Source organism: Colletotrichum spaethianum, assembly GCF_022836535.1.
Source record: "Colletotrichum spaethianum MAFF 239500 DNA, contig22, whole genome shotgun sequence".
In the NCBI taxonomy this organism is placed as follows: domain Eukaryota; kingdom Fungi; phylum Ascomycota; class Sordariomycetes; order Glomerellales; family Glomerellaceae; genus Colletotrichum; species Colletotrichum spaethianum.
The window spans coordinates 161,630-174,755 of record NW_026054792.1 but is presented as its reverse complement, the minus strand read 5'-3'; the positions used below and the strand labels follow the sequence as shown (position 1 = coordinate 174,755).

Below are 13,126 nucleotides of genomic sequence, written 5' to 3'. Positions count from 1 at the left end.
TTTCCACAACGTGCATAATATCGTCGTATTTCGCGCCAAAGGCGCAAATGAAACTGGACGCGTCGTTGGAAAAAGAAAGTCTAAGTGCCAATAGGGGGCGCAATCCCTGAAGATGTAGTGGCTCAGACCCCTGTAAGCTCCAAAGTGCAGTGGGCCCCTGCAAGCTATCAACGCGCTCGCGAGACGCGACGGCACTTTGGGGGGATGAAATGGGGCCGCCTCCCAATTGACATCACCACGAACGCTTCCCCGACATCGCTTTTGGTCCCCAATCACAAAACAACGCCAGCTTCCGCGAGCAAATTTGTTCGCCATGGCGCCCAAGTCGAAGCCGCCCGAGAAGAAGCAGCAGTCGCTCACCAGCTTCTTCCAACCAAAGACCGTCAATGGCCTTGCCGCCGCCTTTCAAAAGTCCCAGTCCGAGTCCCGAACGAGCCCTTCCGAGTCGCCAGAGGCTTCCCGCAAGCGACCCCTAGTGGAAGATGCGGACAAGGTCAACAATGGCCCGGAAAAGAAACCCAAGAGGGCAAAGGGGGGCAAGGGGGAAACGGCAGATGCTGCTGACGAGGAGGAGAGCTCTTTCCTCACGCCAGGAACTAAGCAGCCCGCGGCGGAGCCCAAGTCCAAGGCATCTACGTCTGCCAGCAGGGCGGGACGTTTTGCATACAGCCAGAGCTCAGACATGAATGCTGAGGAAGAGGAAGAGGAAGATCCATCCACGAAGAAGCGTAAAGAGGAATTGCACAAAAAGTTCGTGAAGAAGCTGGGCCATCCGGATAGCATGCTCTGGCGGCGGCGGAGAGAAGACGACAACGAAGTTGCTGAGGGAGAGGAGGGCGAGGAGGAGGATGAAGACGAGGCTCCCCCGGCGCCCAAGGCGAAGAAGGGCGGTGCAAGAGCGAACAAGAAGCTCACGCCAATGGAAATTCAATTCCTCGAAATCAAACGCAAGCACCTCGACACGGTGCTCATCGTCGAGGTCGGCTACAAGTTCCGGTTCTTTGGCGAGGACGCCCGGATTGCCGCCAAGGAGCTCAGTATCGTCTGTATCCCGGGCAAGTACCGCTACGACGAGCACCCCTCGGAAGCGCACTGGGACCGTTTTGCCTCGGCGAGCATCCCGGTACACCGGCTGCCCGTTCACGCCAAGCGTCTTGTTGCTGCCGGTCACAAGGTTGGTGTGGTCCGCCAGATCGAGACTGCTGCCCTGAAGAAGGCCGGTGACAACCGCAATGCCCCGTTCATCCGCAAGTTGACCAACGTCTACACAAAAGGCACATACATTGACGAAAATGGCGAGCTTGAAACCGGTGGCGATGGAGGTGCCCCGTCAGGGGGCTATCTGCTGTGTCTCACCGAAACCCCGACAAAGGGGCAGGGCACAGATGAGAAGGTGGAGGTTGGCATAGTAGCCGTGCAACCGACCACGGGAGACATCATCTACGACACCTTCGAGGATGGCTTCATGCGAAGCGAGATTGAGACACGACTTCTTCACATCTCCCCTTGTGAGTTCGTCATCGTCGGTGACCTCACCAAGGGCTCAGACAAGCTCGTTCAACACCTCTCCGGGAGCAGCACAAACGTGTTTGGCGACCGCAGTCGTGTCGAGCGCGTCCCTCGCTCCAAGACCATGGCTGCCGAGGCCTACTCGCATGTCACACAATTCTACGCGGACAAGCTGCAGCAAACTCCTGACGCCGCCGCCTCGTCTCTCCTAGAGCGCATTCTCCACCTCCCCGAACCCGTCACTATTTGCCTCTCCGCCATGATCAACCATCTCAAGGAGTACGGCCTCGAACACGTCTTCGATCTTACCAAGAACTTTACCAGCTTCTCGGCGCGCCAACATATGCTCCTCAACGGAACAACGCTCGAATCCCTTGAGGTTTACCGCAATGCTACCGATCACTCCGAGCACGGTTCTCTCTTCTGGGCCTTGGACAAGACGACCACCCGCTTCGGTCAGCGCCTGCTCCGCAAATGGGTTGGCCGGCCGCTTCTGGACGTCTCCCGCCTCGAAGAGCGCGTTGCTGCCGTTCAGGAACTCGTCGACGAGCAGTCCTCTGCCAAGGTCGACCGTTTGGAGACCCTCCTGTCCGGCACCAAGACCGACCTCGAGCGCAGTCTGATCCGCATCTACTACGGCAAGTGTACTCGCCCAGAGCTCCTCTCCGTCCTCCAAACACTCCAGCGTATCGCGATGCAATACTCGACCGTCAAGTCGGCCGATGCCACGGGCTTCACCTCTCCGCTCATCTCCTCGGCTATCCTCTCCCTACCCCAAATCCTCGATCTTGTCGTCTCGCACCTCGACAAGATCAACCCCGAGGCCGCCCGGAAGGACGACAAGTACAACTTCTTCCGTGAGTCCGAGCAGACCGAGGACATTGAAGATCATAAAATGGGCATCGTCGCCGTCGAACAATCCCTCGACGAGCATCGTTCCGAGGCCGCCTCCTCCCTCTCACGCAAAAAGACCGTTGACTACGTCACCGTGTCAGGCATCGAGTACCTCATCGAGGTCAACAACACGGACCTCAAATCCGTTCCCGCCTCCTGGATCAAGATCTCGGGCACCAAGAAGCTCTCCCGCTTCCATACACCCACCGTCGTCCGCCTCATCGCCGAACGAGACCAGCATCGCGAGGCCCTCGCCGCCGCCTGTGATGCCGCCTTTACCTCCCTCCTCGGCGCCATTGCGGATGCATACCAACCTCTCCGCGACGCAGTCTCCTCCCTCGCGACCCTCGACTGCCTCCTCTCCCTCTCTCGCGTCGCCGCTCTCCCCGGCTACACTAAACCGACTTTCCTCCCTACCCCGACCCAGCCCACAATCTCAATCACCCAAGGCCGCCACCCCATCGCCGAACAGACCCTCTCGGACCCCTACATTCCCTTCACAACGAGCCTCTCCTCCCCGTCCCCGCTGGCACACCTCATCACGGGCCCCAACATGGGCGGCAAATCCTCCTTTGTCCGCGCCGTGGCCCTCCTCGTCCTCCTCGCCCAGATAGGCTCCTTCGTCCCCGCCGACGAGTTCTCTCTGACCCTCGCCGACGCGATCCACGTCCGCATGGGCGCCCGCGACAATCTCGCCGCGGGCGAGTCGACCTTCATGGTCGAGGTCTCGGAGACGGCCCGCATCCTCCGCGCCGCCACCCCGCGCTCCCTCGTCATCCTCGACGAGCTCGGCAGGGGCACCTCGACCCACGACGGCGCCGCCATCGCCCACGCCGTCCTCGACCACGTCGTCCGCGAGAACAGGTGCCTCACCCTCTTCATCACGCACTACCAGAACCTCGCCCGCCTGGCCGACGGCATTGGCGACGGTCTCGTCAAGAACGTCCACATGCGCTTCACGGCTACACGTAAGGCTGGGACGGAGGGAGGCGACGGAGACGAAGATGGTGAGGACGCGGGCGCCGACGAGGAAATTACCTTCCTGTATGAGGTTGGTGAGGGTGTTGCGCACAGGTCGTATGGACTGAATGTTGCGCGTCTGGCTCGGATACCCCGCAAGGTTATCGAAGTGGCCGCGCAGAAGTCGCGCGAGATGGAGCAGGACGTAAGAGTGCGAAGACTGAGGGGTACGGCTGGTCTCCTTGCCGAGGTGATCGAGAATAAACCAGATCAACTTGACCACCTGATCTCGAACATAGAGCAACTGTAGCACCAATGTGACAAACAAGTATAATGAACGTCTTTGTATTGCTTGAAGCCACGTCTCACGTCTCTGGTCGGTGGGGTATGGCCCCGTGCGAATAAGACTGCACTACCTATAGTTCCTTTTCCATCCGAATCAAAATGTTTTGCTGGGTAAGGTCCTAGAAACTCAAAAGGGTTGCCCTCAGTCCGGTGTTACCGTATATGAATGATCCACCATAACCTTTAATGCCCTGGCAGCAAGTGATAACATCTCCATAGACCCTATTTATTCGCGTATCCTTCGTCCCAGAGAGGCAACGCTCTGCGAGCGAACCCAATGTTCAGAGGGAACGGCGCTGTTATCATCGAGGGTCCAGAGATCAGCTGGTGGATCGAGGGTGGCAAGCAAGGTTTGCTTATATACTCGAACAACTGCGACTTATTAGCATCGCCTCAAAGTCAAACGGACCAGTAACTAACGTACCGAGGAGAAAAAGAAAAGTAAAACGAAAGACCGAAGGAAGCCCATGAACCATGACGATAGTTCGGCTCAATGCGCCTCGGAGGCATGTACGAACTAGCCTAGGTTCCTCATAACGGTGCTCATGCTGCACGTTGGAGCCATGAACATGCGTTTAATGCGCTCTTCAGGATCAGAGATCGTCTCCGAATACATTGGTTCCGTTTCCTGAATCATTCTCGCCGGCAGCGAAAGCGAATTGGTGGCTATAGTACATCGGCTGAGTCGCATTGCCATTAATGGGCATGAATCTCGAGTTCGTAGTCTGCGTGACCACCGGATATCCCCAAGAGGGCTGCTGGTAGAAGATCTCCTGCTGCTGATAGCCATTGAAGGGGTTGGTCGTGGTGGTGGGGTGGGTCATGCTGAGCTGGTTCATCTGAATGTTGGAGTTGCCCATTCTGGCTCGGTTCACGTGGCTATTGCCAGCACCAAAGACATAGCTGTCTCCTGAAACTCTCTGTCCCTGTAATCCATGGTTATTTTCCTTTCCTCTCAAGATTCGGTGCGGCAGCTGTTTGGCAGCGGGAGTGGGGGAAGCCAAGCTCAGATTCGAGTTCGCGTTCATCGACCGGAGGGGGATGCGATTGCAGACGTCGAATCTGGAAAAAAGGGATCATCAATATACCATGTCATTGAGTTTGCCTAGGTCAAGGTTAAAAGACCTAGCTTCATCCATCATCTCCTGAGAAAACTGCTGGGCTGCATTGGAGTCAGCGGGCGAGACACGACTACGTAATGCAAAGAGACTTACGGGCAGCGAGTCCACAGTTGGCGTCGCGAAAGATGTCGTGTTCCTCATGAACGTTGAACTTGTGAGGGTTCAAGTTGTTCAAAGACGAGCCGGTTCCGAATGGAGAATCGTCAAAGTCTTCATCGAGCTCCACATTGATGCCGGCATCGACATCGACGCCGGCATCAGCGCTGCTGGCGACGTCGCTCATGACATCCAACTTCTCCGACAGATAATTGACGTCAATCTCAGTCGCCAGCTTCTGTCTAGTGGCATGCTTCTTGTGTCGCACAACAGTGTTACGAGATGCCAGTAGGGCAGACTTGTCGTCGGGCTCTGGCTTGACAAGGAGTTGAGCATCTTCGTCCTCCTCTTCCTCAACGTTACGGCTACGCTTCTGTCGGCGCTTTGACTTGGCGATCTGTTCAGACATATCGTATTTTGTTAGTCGATGATCAGGTACTGTGAATAGGGTGTTGGATGAGTGCGTACCGGAGTTCCCTCAACTGACGGTGCGTCATAGACATCGCGGGTTCTCTCGATTTCCATTTCGAGATTCGCCACCAATTCGGTGGTGGTGATGGCTTGAGAAGATAGCTCCATCTGCTGAAGCACGGAAGCATCCTTGCGCTGGTTTCTCTTCTTCTTTTGGTCAGGGGTTGCAGCATCGAAAATACCCATGCCCGGCCAGACGATTCCCTTCAGCCTTGCTGACTCAAGCTCATCTGGAGTCCAGTCGATGACATCGTCGGTTGGAGTCGAGACGGGACTGTTGTTCTGGTCTCCATGGAACGTAATGGTCTGCTGCTCAAAGAGGCGGCCAGTCGGGGGAGGTGTCCAAGAGGCGTCGTTACTAGGCTCGCGCTTGACAAGAAGGGGAAGGGTCTTCTTCTTCTTTAGATTCTTTGAATGTCAGACCAAAGAAGGAAAAGATTCCATTAGCAGAAAGCTTACCTGAGAGGTCGGCTGTCCGGGTCGCTTGCCCATGGTAGGGCCCTTCGATCTCTCGTCTTTGACCTTCAGACGTTCTGCGAGCATTGCCTCGAGGCCATGCTCGTTGTACCATTTGTCATACGTGAAGATGGCTTGGGCGGCCGAAAGGTCAGCGATAGCGCGAATCCTTACATCATTGAGGGTCTGAAGATGGCCCTTCGAGTTGAGATGCGTAAGGAGGTGCGAGACATCGGAAAAGCGCGGGTTGGTGGGGCAAACGACGCAGACAAGCGGGATAGAAGGGCTTGAAAGGGTCTTGGCCTCAGAAACCTTCGAACCAGCTGATCTTGTGGCAGTTATTTTGCCGCGGGCCTTGCTGATCTTCAGGGGTTTAGGTGCCTGCGACTTCGGGGCCTGAGCCTTCGGGGCCTTGGTAGGAGTGTCGACGCTGGCCTCTCGAGCTGCAACAGCTGCCATGTTCTACCCAGAGTTAGCAATCGAACAGTGCTTATACGTAACAGCCAGTCGTTACTGACTGACTGTCTATCCATGGTTGAAAGAGAACGACTGGGACGGAAGACAGGCTTGTCTGCTCGGGTAACCAAAACACAAAACGAAGGGCAGGAAATCCTTTTCCTAACGATGCCAATAGAGGCAAAGAACGACAGAAACCCGAGGCCCCGTAGATGCAGGAAGGGCAGTAGCCAGCAAATAGAGCAAACGTGTGACGTTGAAGGGCTCAGCGTGTGTGGGAGGCGACAATGGAACAGGATTGTGGCAATGATGGGAGGTGGGATGTCGTTGTGGAAACATCGACGAAAGAACTGGCTTGCGGATAGGGGGTAGGTGTTCTGACCCATGGGGTGGCAGAGCTGAGCGGAGTCAAGGGGAGGTACTCACGGCAGCGGCAGCAAGAGCTGCCTGACGTCTGGGCGCCATTTTGGGAATGGCAGGAGATATTGCTATCCATAGTAGCAGCAGGTCCTGTCCTTCCAAAAGAAAGACGCGGAAGGGGCGATGGTGGTTGAGTTTGAGAGCTTAGGAAGGAGTAGGTGTCGACGGGCCACTTGCGTGGTGGTCTGGTGCTTGGCTGTTCTTGTCTGAAGTCGCTTGTATGTCAGTGGCTAAATTCGTAATCGAAAGGGTCGTGATGGTCGCTCTTCCTCAACAGATCGAGGAGAGGAGTAGATGGAAATTTTACGAAGCGAGCACCATATCACCTGACAGGAAAGGGTTGCTGCCGTTAAACACTGGTAGGCTAGGCAAGCCCCAATCCTGAGGCCTCTGAGAGCCCGGGAAAACGGCGGCAGTTGACTGCGGCTAAGTCCTCGTCCTATTGAACATACGATGTGCTGAAGAATAGAAGAACCAACCTACCAAAGTCTCGTAAAGCTGATTTCAGCTTACGAGGTTGAGCGTTGAGTATGAAAGGTGCCAGCAAGGGATCGTTATCTGAGATTTAATCGCCTAGTCAGCGAAATTCGGCTTCACGCAAGCCGGACTGAAGGCTTGAAGGCTCACCGAATGAACTAGGTAGTTGAGGTCCAAAGCCTTCTGTGCGATAGTTCGTAGGATTGCTCGTCGTGTCTTTGCGGCTTGTAGATCTTGTCGCCAATCTAAAGAACTAGGTTGCTTCTCTAATGATAAATAAGTAAGAGTGAGCTAAACCTGTTCATATGGTGATGGACGAGAGTAGAAAGATCTCCAGGTCTACCATGAAGAAGAGAAAAGAAAAGAGAAATAATGTAAAATGAAGATACAAGAGGAGCAGATTAAGAGCCCTGCCTCAGTCGGAGAACAAGGCGGGCAGGACGTCAGTAGCTCTCGCCGTTGCTGGGCCCATCAATGATCGTGAGAACTGCAAAGTATGAAGGCCGGTGCCCTGGTAGCTCTCGCCATCTCTGGATGTCAAAGGTGGCGAGCACCTACGAGTGTGAACTTGGTAGGAGAACTCAGGTGTTCGAGCAAGGTAGCTCTCGTCATCCCTGATGTGGATCAGAGGCTGGGTGTTGTAAAATGTGGTGTGAATATGTGCTCAAGAACGGCACTCGTCATAATCCGACCGCAAGAATTTCCCTCGCCGTTCAGACAACGCAACAAAAGTTCAGAAAGGTCCATGCTGCAATGAGAGCGAGAAAGCAAGTGCCGTACAAAGAAGTATGCGATAAAAGTGAGGATAGAATCCAACAGGGAACAAAAGTTGCGACGAATAGAGAGAGGCAACGAATAGAGAGAGGCGACGGAAGGGGCTTATGATAAGACGAAGGTTGTGACGACATTGATGCTGTGACCAGAAGAAACACCAGACGATACGGGGAAAATCATCTGGGGGAAATGATATGACACGTGAAAGAACGGAATAAAGCTGAGGCTTATAGTTCAACGATCAGAACAGAAGCTGGATTAAGCATTGTCTTAGCGAGGAATGTGGATAGTAGACCAATGATTTGGTGAAAAAACGGGTGTTGATGACAGGAGGATGAGTAGAAGACCGTGATATGAAGTGATTGAGAGATGCAGTCATCTCTTGGTGACTTTTATAGCATTCCACAGGGAATTGGGAATGCCCAGGCGCACATAACCACCGGTGACGGCCTTACTAAAGCTGCCAACGGCCTTGTTACCATACCAAAGATCATCATTAACTTTGAGGTCATGAAAGGGATCAACGCAAAAATAATGCAGAGTCCGAAGACGCTGACATAGATATGGTTTTGAAGCCTGGAACAAAAGAGAAGAAAAGGGACGCAGAGGGTCTAGTAGTGAGAGAGTGTGGCCTTGGATGGAACAGAGAGAAGGGGACGAAGGGGACGAAGGGGACAGAAGCCAACTTGATGACTTTAAGCTCAACATTTGAAAGCCAGCACGTACCTAGTCCAAGGATGGTCTGTACAATGGGAATACTTTCTGATGATTCAGGTATCCGTGATCGATTGGGCGATGTGCGAATGACTTCACTGCTGAGAAGTGCGATGGTGGTTGAGTACAGAACAGCGCGTATGGGAACAGTGTAGGCTTCGTTCAATCAGGGTTTCGAAGAAGAAGAGAAAAGACTTGAGACGTAATCCGAAAGGAGATAATGTTGACAAGTGTTGGCAGTACAGCGATTGGCTTTTATTTTCGAAGTAAACGCTTGACAGGTTGAAGACCTTCACGGCCAAAGTGGGACGAGTTGAGTCGAAGAAACGGTTTGAGCGCCTCGAGCGATGGGGGAAAAGATTGAGAAAGTGGAAGAGGTGAAATGATTGGAAGAGACAATGACTTTGTTTTTGTGATGGCTAAGGCGGAAAAGAGGGGGGGCGCGCGTCGAGGTCAGTCGGTTGCTCGGTGAGCGTGTGAATGTGCTAGTGGAGGGACACGGCGAGATCGCGACCACGCAGGTACACCGGCTGATGAGCACATGACCCCGTGACGCTCGCTGCCAGATCGGGACAAGGGCGGGTGGTATGACGACTAAATAATTGCAGTAGTTGTTGGTAATGGTGGTGGTGGTGGTGCGTTGGTATAATTTAGTGATGCAGTAAGTGATTGGTGTGGGTTCACACGAGTTGGAATGCTGAGTCCTGAGAATACTGGAAGTTGAAGGATTTTGGTCAGCGTATTATGTGCCTTGGAGGAAGCAAATTCTTGTGAAGCCAGAGTATTGGAAGTGGAATGCGAGGGACGAGAAGAAGGGGCGAACAGTGGTCCGGCTACGTGAGCGACTCGACGCGACCTCAAGGCCTCGAATGATATGTCTTCATAGGAGATGCCGCGAATCTCTGGCAGTGAGCGGTTTCTTGAGACAATTATCTTCCCACTACTCTGAGCATATTGCTACCATAAGGAGTACTCGCCGGGGGCCGCTGCAGCATTCGATGGCCCGACACGCGTCGCAATAAGTTTATCAAGCAGCTTTCAGCGCAGACACAGACGATGGGAAATCATGACAATGTTATAGGCATCTCCAGCTCACAGCCCACTGTCACATCAGGACTCACGTGTCCGAGAATCACAAATGTAGAGACGACAGAGGTCGATGGAGTCTAATTAATAAATATATCATTGAGAGCCTTCAGCCCGGTCTCTAATATTGGGCCAAACACCAGACTCATAGGTTTAGAAGTGTCCGAAGGCTAGTTTATGGCGAACCGCAGAATGTGACCGCGCATCTCATGAACAAAGCCATCACTGTTGCTCTTCTCTCGCCTTGTATCCTTGCTACCATCATGATTGGGGATAGCAGGTTATTAGATTGCAAGAGGTGTGTTGTATCGTAAGGTCGCCAGCGTCGCTGTCGAGCAATACGTCTCGTGGGTATCCGAATCTCTCTATCCACCACAAACCTCCTACGGCTTCCTCCCCAGCACCCTGTCGATCGTCGGCTTGGGCATGCAGTACACCGGATCAACCGCCACCGTCCCCGGGTACCCCAGCAGACTCAGTCCCGTCATGCCAAAGCACGTGTGCCACACATCGACCGTGTTCCCAGGCCGGTCCGAGATGCCCCCAGCTCCTGATCCTGGCACTTGAGGATGAAGGTAATGAGCTTCTGCCTATCGATCCAGTGCGTCCGCCCGATGATCTCCAGACTACTCAGCACCCACCAGCTGTAGCACACATCCTCGTCCTTCTCGGGCCGCCCGTTGAGCCCGCCACCCGCGACCTGCCGCTCGCTGAGCCACCGCCCGAGCTTGTCCGTCTCGACCAGATCCAGCCGCCCCGCGATGGCGAGCGCCGCGACGCAGGTGAAGATCTGTCCGGAGTGCGACTCATCGCCGGGGCTGACGCCGTAGCCGCCGTCAAAATTGGTGCACGCGACAATGTGCTGCACAGCCCTGTCGATGTCGACGAGCGAAAGCAGACCCAGGAGAGACAGCGCATTCAGCGCACCGTAAAGGAAACGGGTATCCTCCTCACCCCACTCGTCACCTGCAAACGTGCCACTTTCGCGGTTCTGGAGATCCGCAATGACTGCCAACGGCGTGTCAGCCCTTTCCCACGCCATGCAAGACTCAGCGGTGCGACCGATACTTACACTTGCCTACTTGCGCCTTCCCCTTGCCGCGCGACTCTAGCTCATCCAAGGCATCGATCATGACCAGGATCTGTACAGCACTAACTGTATACAGCATGTGAGCGTCGTGGCCGGGCGCGGCCCCGAACCCTCCGCTCTCGTGTTGGCACGAGAGAACGAAGTCGATCGTCTCGGCGCGGGGAAGCGCTTCAGGATGTCCAAGTAGATGGAGCGCGACCAGGCCCCAATAAATGCCGTTTAGGCGCAGATGCTCCGTCAGCCAGTAATCGTACTCATCCTTGCGGGTGTCCAGGCTCTGGACGTATTTCACGTGAGCCGCTGTTGCCAGCTTGAGCTCGTCTGGCAGGTTCTCGAATTGGGCTGCCATGACCTCCGTATCCTATTGTCCTGATTTGAAGACTGCACAGAGGATGTTGAGTCGATCGAAAGGACAGAAAATTCAACGATTCTCCACGTGAGGTAGTTGTTGAAGTGAGGTTGGTTGCTGAGGTAAGGTCTCCAACGGGTCCGGAACGGAAGGTTTCGCCGACTGCCGGGGCAGCATGCTTACGCTCCAGTTGGAGGTCGATGTGTGATACCGGCAGCGTGCACGCGTTTTACAAACGTTATGACCAACTAGAATGCAACGAACGGGATGCTCAGGCACCTTTGGTGACTTCCAACGCAGTCCCTCTAGTACCCAGGCCTGTATCCGCAACATCTGTGATTGATGCTGTTGATGAAGATGCAGTTGGCGCTTAATCCATCTCACCTCTCTGACAGCGTCAAACCAGAACCCTCCATTTCTTCATATTCGCACTCATTACAATTAGCTCTTGGCCTTGTTCAGCGGTTGACAAGTCTGCGAAGAACCTCTACGTTCCTTGTTCCTTCAATACAAGCCTCCTCGCTCAGACTGGAGCTAGCTACTGTATCGTCAAGAAGTCGCATGTGTTTGGAGGCTGCGAACTCATTGTGCACCAGATGAGAGTGTTTTATGGAACAAGCCCGGCTTGGCAATGCAGCTACGGAGAAACGCTCCGCGCCCGTTCCCGATACGAGGTGCCATGCTTGAAACTTGCACCTCCAAAGCATTGTGATGAGGTTGTGCCTTGTTGGTCTTGCATCTTGCCTTCGGTTAGGTCAGTCGCCCGCACCCTTATCCGGACAATTACCAGGCTGGGGGCCTTGTTTCGATCGCTCGCTTCCGAGGGTTGCCCGCTTATAATAGCCACTTCGTTTCCGAGAAACATCGAGGGCCGAATCGCTGTGGTCCACAGACGTTTACGTCGGGAAAGGGGACTAAGAGAAAGCATATCAGGTTCCAAGATCGACGACAAGGGGTCTGTATCTTTATTCTTTGACCGTAGTGCTCAAAATTACGCAACACCGCCGGCTATTCAGATCGTCACCGTCCGGGGATCGAAAAAACTCCCGTACGATTCGGGCCAAGCCCCAAGGAGGCAACGACTGCCTGCGTACAGCCATTGCAGGCTTTATCCTCAGAACAGACTCGTAGCTCTGAGCAAACTATGACCTATCGGGGACTCATTTTGGGATGGCGTGGGCAACACTGGGCCTCTCCAACACAACAACGTGCTGGTCTGAATCTGCGCATCTGGACCACAAGGCCGGATGGCTCCTCTGGGTGTGTACTACGCATGGTACCTTTTACATGCCACCTTGAATTGACCGCGGGATCCAGGCCTGCAAGGACGAAGGGCAAAGCCACGCTGCCACGCTGCCATGTGCGTGTACCGGATTTTTCTGGGTCTCTCCCGTCCCGGCACCGTTCGGGACGTGGATGACAGTGTGCGTGTCCCATGTCCCACGATCCAGCGCACGTTATCCACCACCACGGGGCTTGGCCAGCGTTTGTCGAGGAAACACTGCCGAGTTTCAGAGTGATCAGTCGTGTGCCTGAACTAACCTTCTTCCGGACTGGCGGGAACGCACGTCGAGCTACGCCCTGTCAGAATCTCGATTCGTCCCTTTGACCCTGACGGAATCGAGAACGAAGCAGCAGCTCAGGCGACATGTTCACAAGTCATTCAATTCTTCGAGGGCTCAAGGTCGTTGTTAAGTGCAGCATGTTAGTTAGCCGTTTCATTAACATTTTCAAGGCCCTAGGTAGTAATTATAGCCTGCCGCCCAATCAGGTGTCGGGCGCCTGAGTCTGAGCCTGAGCAGCTAACTTGTGCAAACGCTGTGCGACCTGGCGGTCCTGTGTGTGTGCCTTTCGCAGCTTTGGGGGCACTAAATGATGAACAGGCCGAACTGGATTACGACGACATTG

At 54.4% G+C, this 13,126-nt stretch overlaps 4 protein-coding genes across 4 annotated transcripts; 1 reads left to right on the top strand and 3 right to left on the bottom strand.

Moving 5' to 3' along the window:
- Positions 1 to 313: 313 nt before the first annotated feature.
- ColSpa_08270 (DNA mismatch repair protein msh-3) lies at positions 314 to 3,673 on the top strand (the record flags this gene model as incomplete). Its single annotated transcript, XM_049274482.1, has 1 exon — positions 314 to 3,673. The coding sequence occupies one exon, from the start codon at positions 314 to 316 to the stop codon at positions 3,671 to 3,673; it is 3,360 nt and encodes a 1,119-aa protein (XP_049130439.1).
- Positions 3,674 to 4,301: 628 nt separating this feature from the next.
- Positions 4,302 to 4,568, bottom strand: ColSpa_08269 (uncharacterized protein; the record flags this gene model as incomplete). Its single annotated transcript, XM_049274481.1, has 1 exon — positions 4,302 to 4,568. The coding sequence occupies one exon, from the start codon at positions 4,566 to 4,568 to the stop codon at positions 4,302 to 4,304; it is 267 nt and encodes an 88-aa protein (XP_049130438.1).
- A 219-nt stretch (positions 4,569 to 4,787) lies between these two features.
- ColSpa_08268 (uncharacterized protein) lies at positions 4,788 to 6,311 on the bottom strand (the record flags this gene model as incomplete). Its single annotated transcript, XM_049274480.1, has 4 exons — positions 4,788 to 4,870; positions 4,923 to 5,322; positions 5,394 to 5,804; positions 5,856 to 6,311. 4 exons carry the CDS (start codon positions 6,309 to 6,311, stop codon positions 4,788 to 4,790), a joined length of 1,350 nt encoding a protein of 449 aa, XP_049130437.1.
- A 3,952-nt stretch (positions 6,312 to 10,263) lies between these two features.
- Positions 10,264 to 11,218, bottom strand: ColSpa_08267 (geranylgeranyl transferase type-2 subunit beta; the record flags this gene model as incomplete). The annotated part of the gene is made up of 2 exons (XM_049274479.1): positions 10,264 to 10,787; positions 10,852 to 11,218. 2 exons carry the CDS (start codon positions 11,216 to 11,218, stop codon positions 10,264 to 10,266), a joined length of 891 nt encoding a protein of 296 aa, XP_049130436.1.
- Positions 11,219 to 13,126: the final 1,908 nt, after the last annotated feature.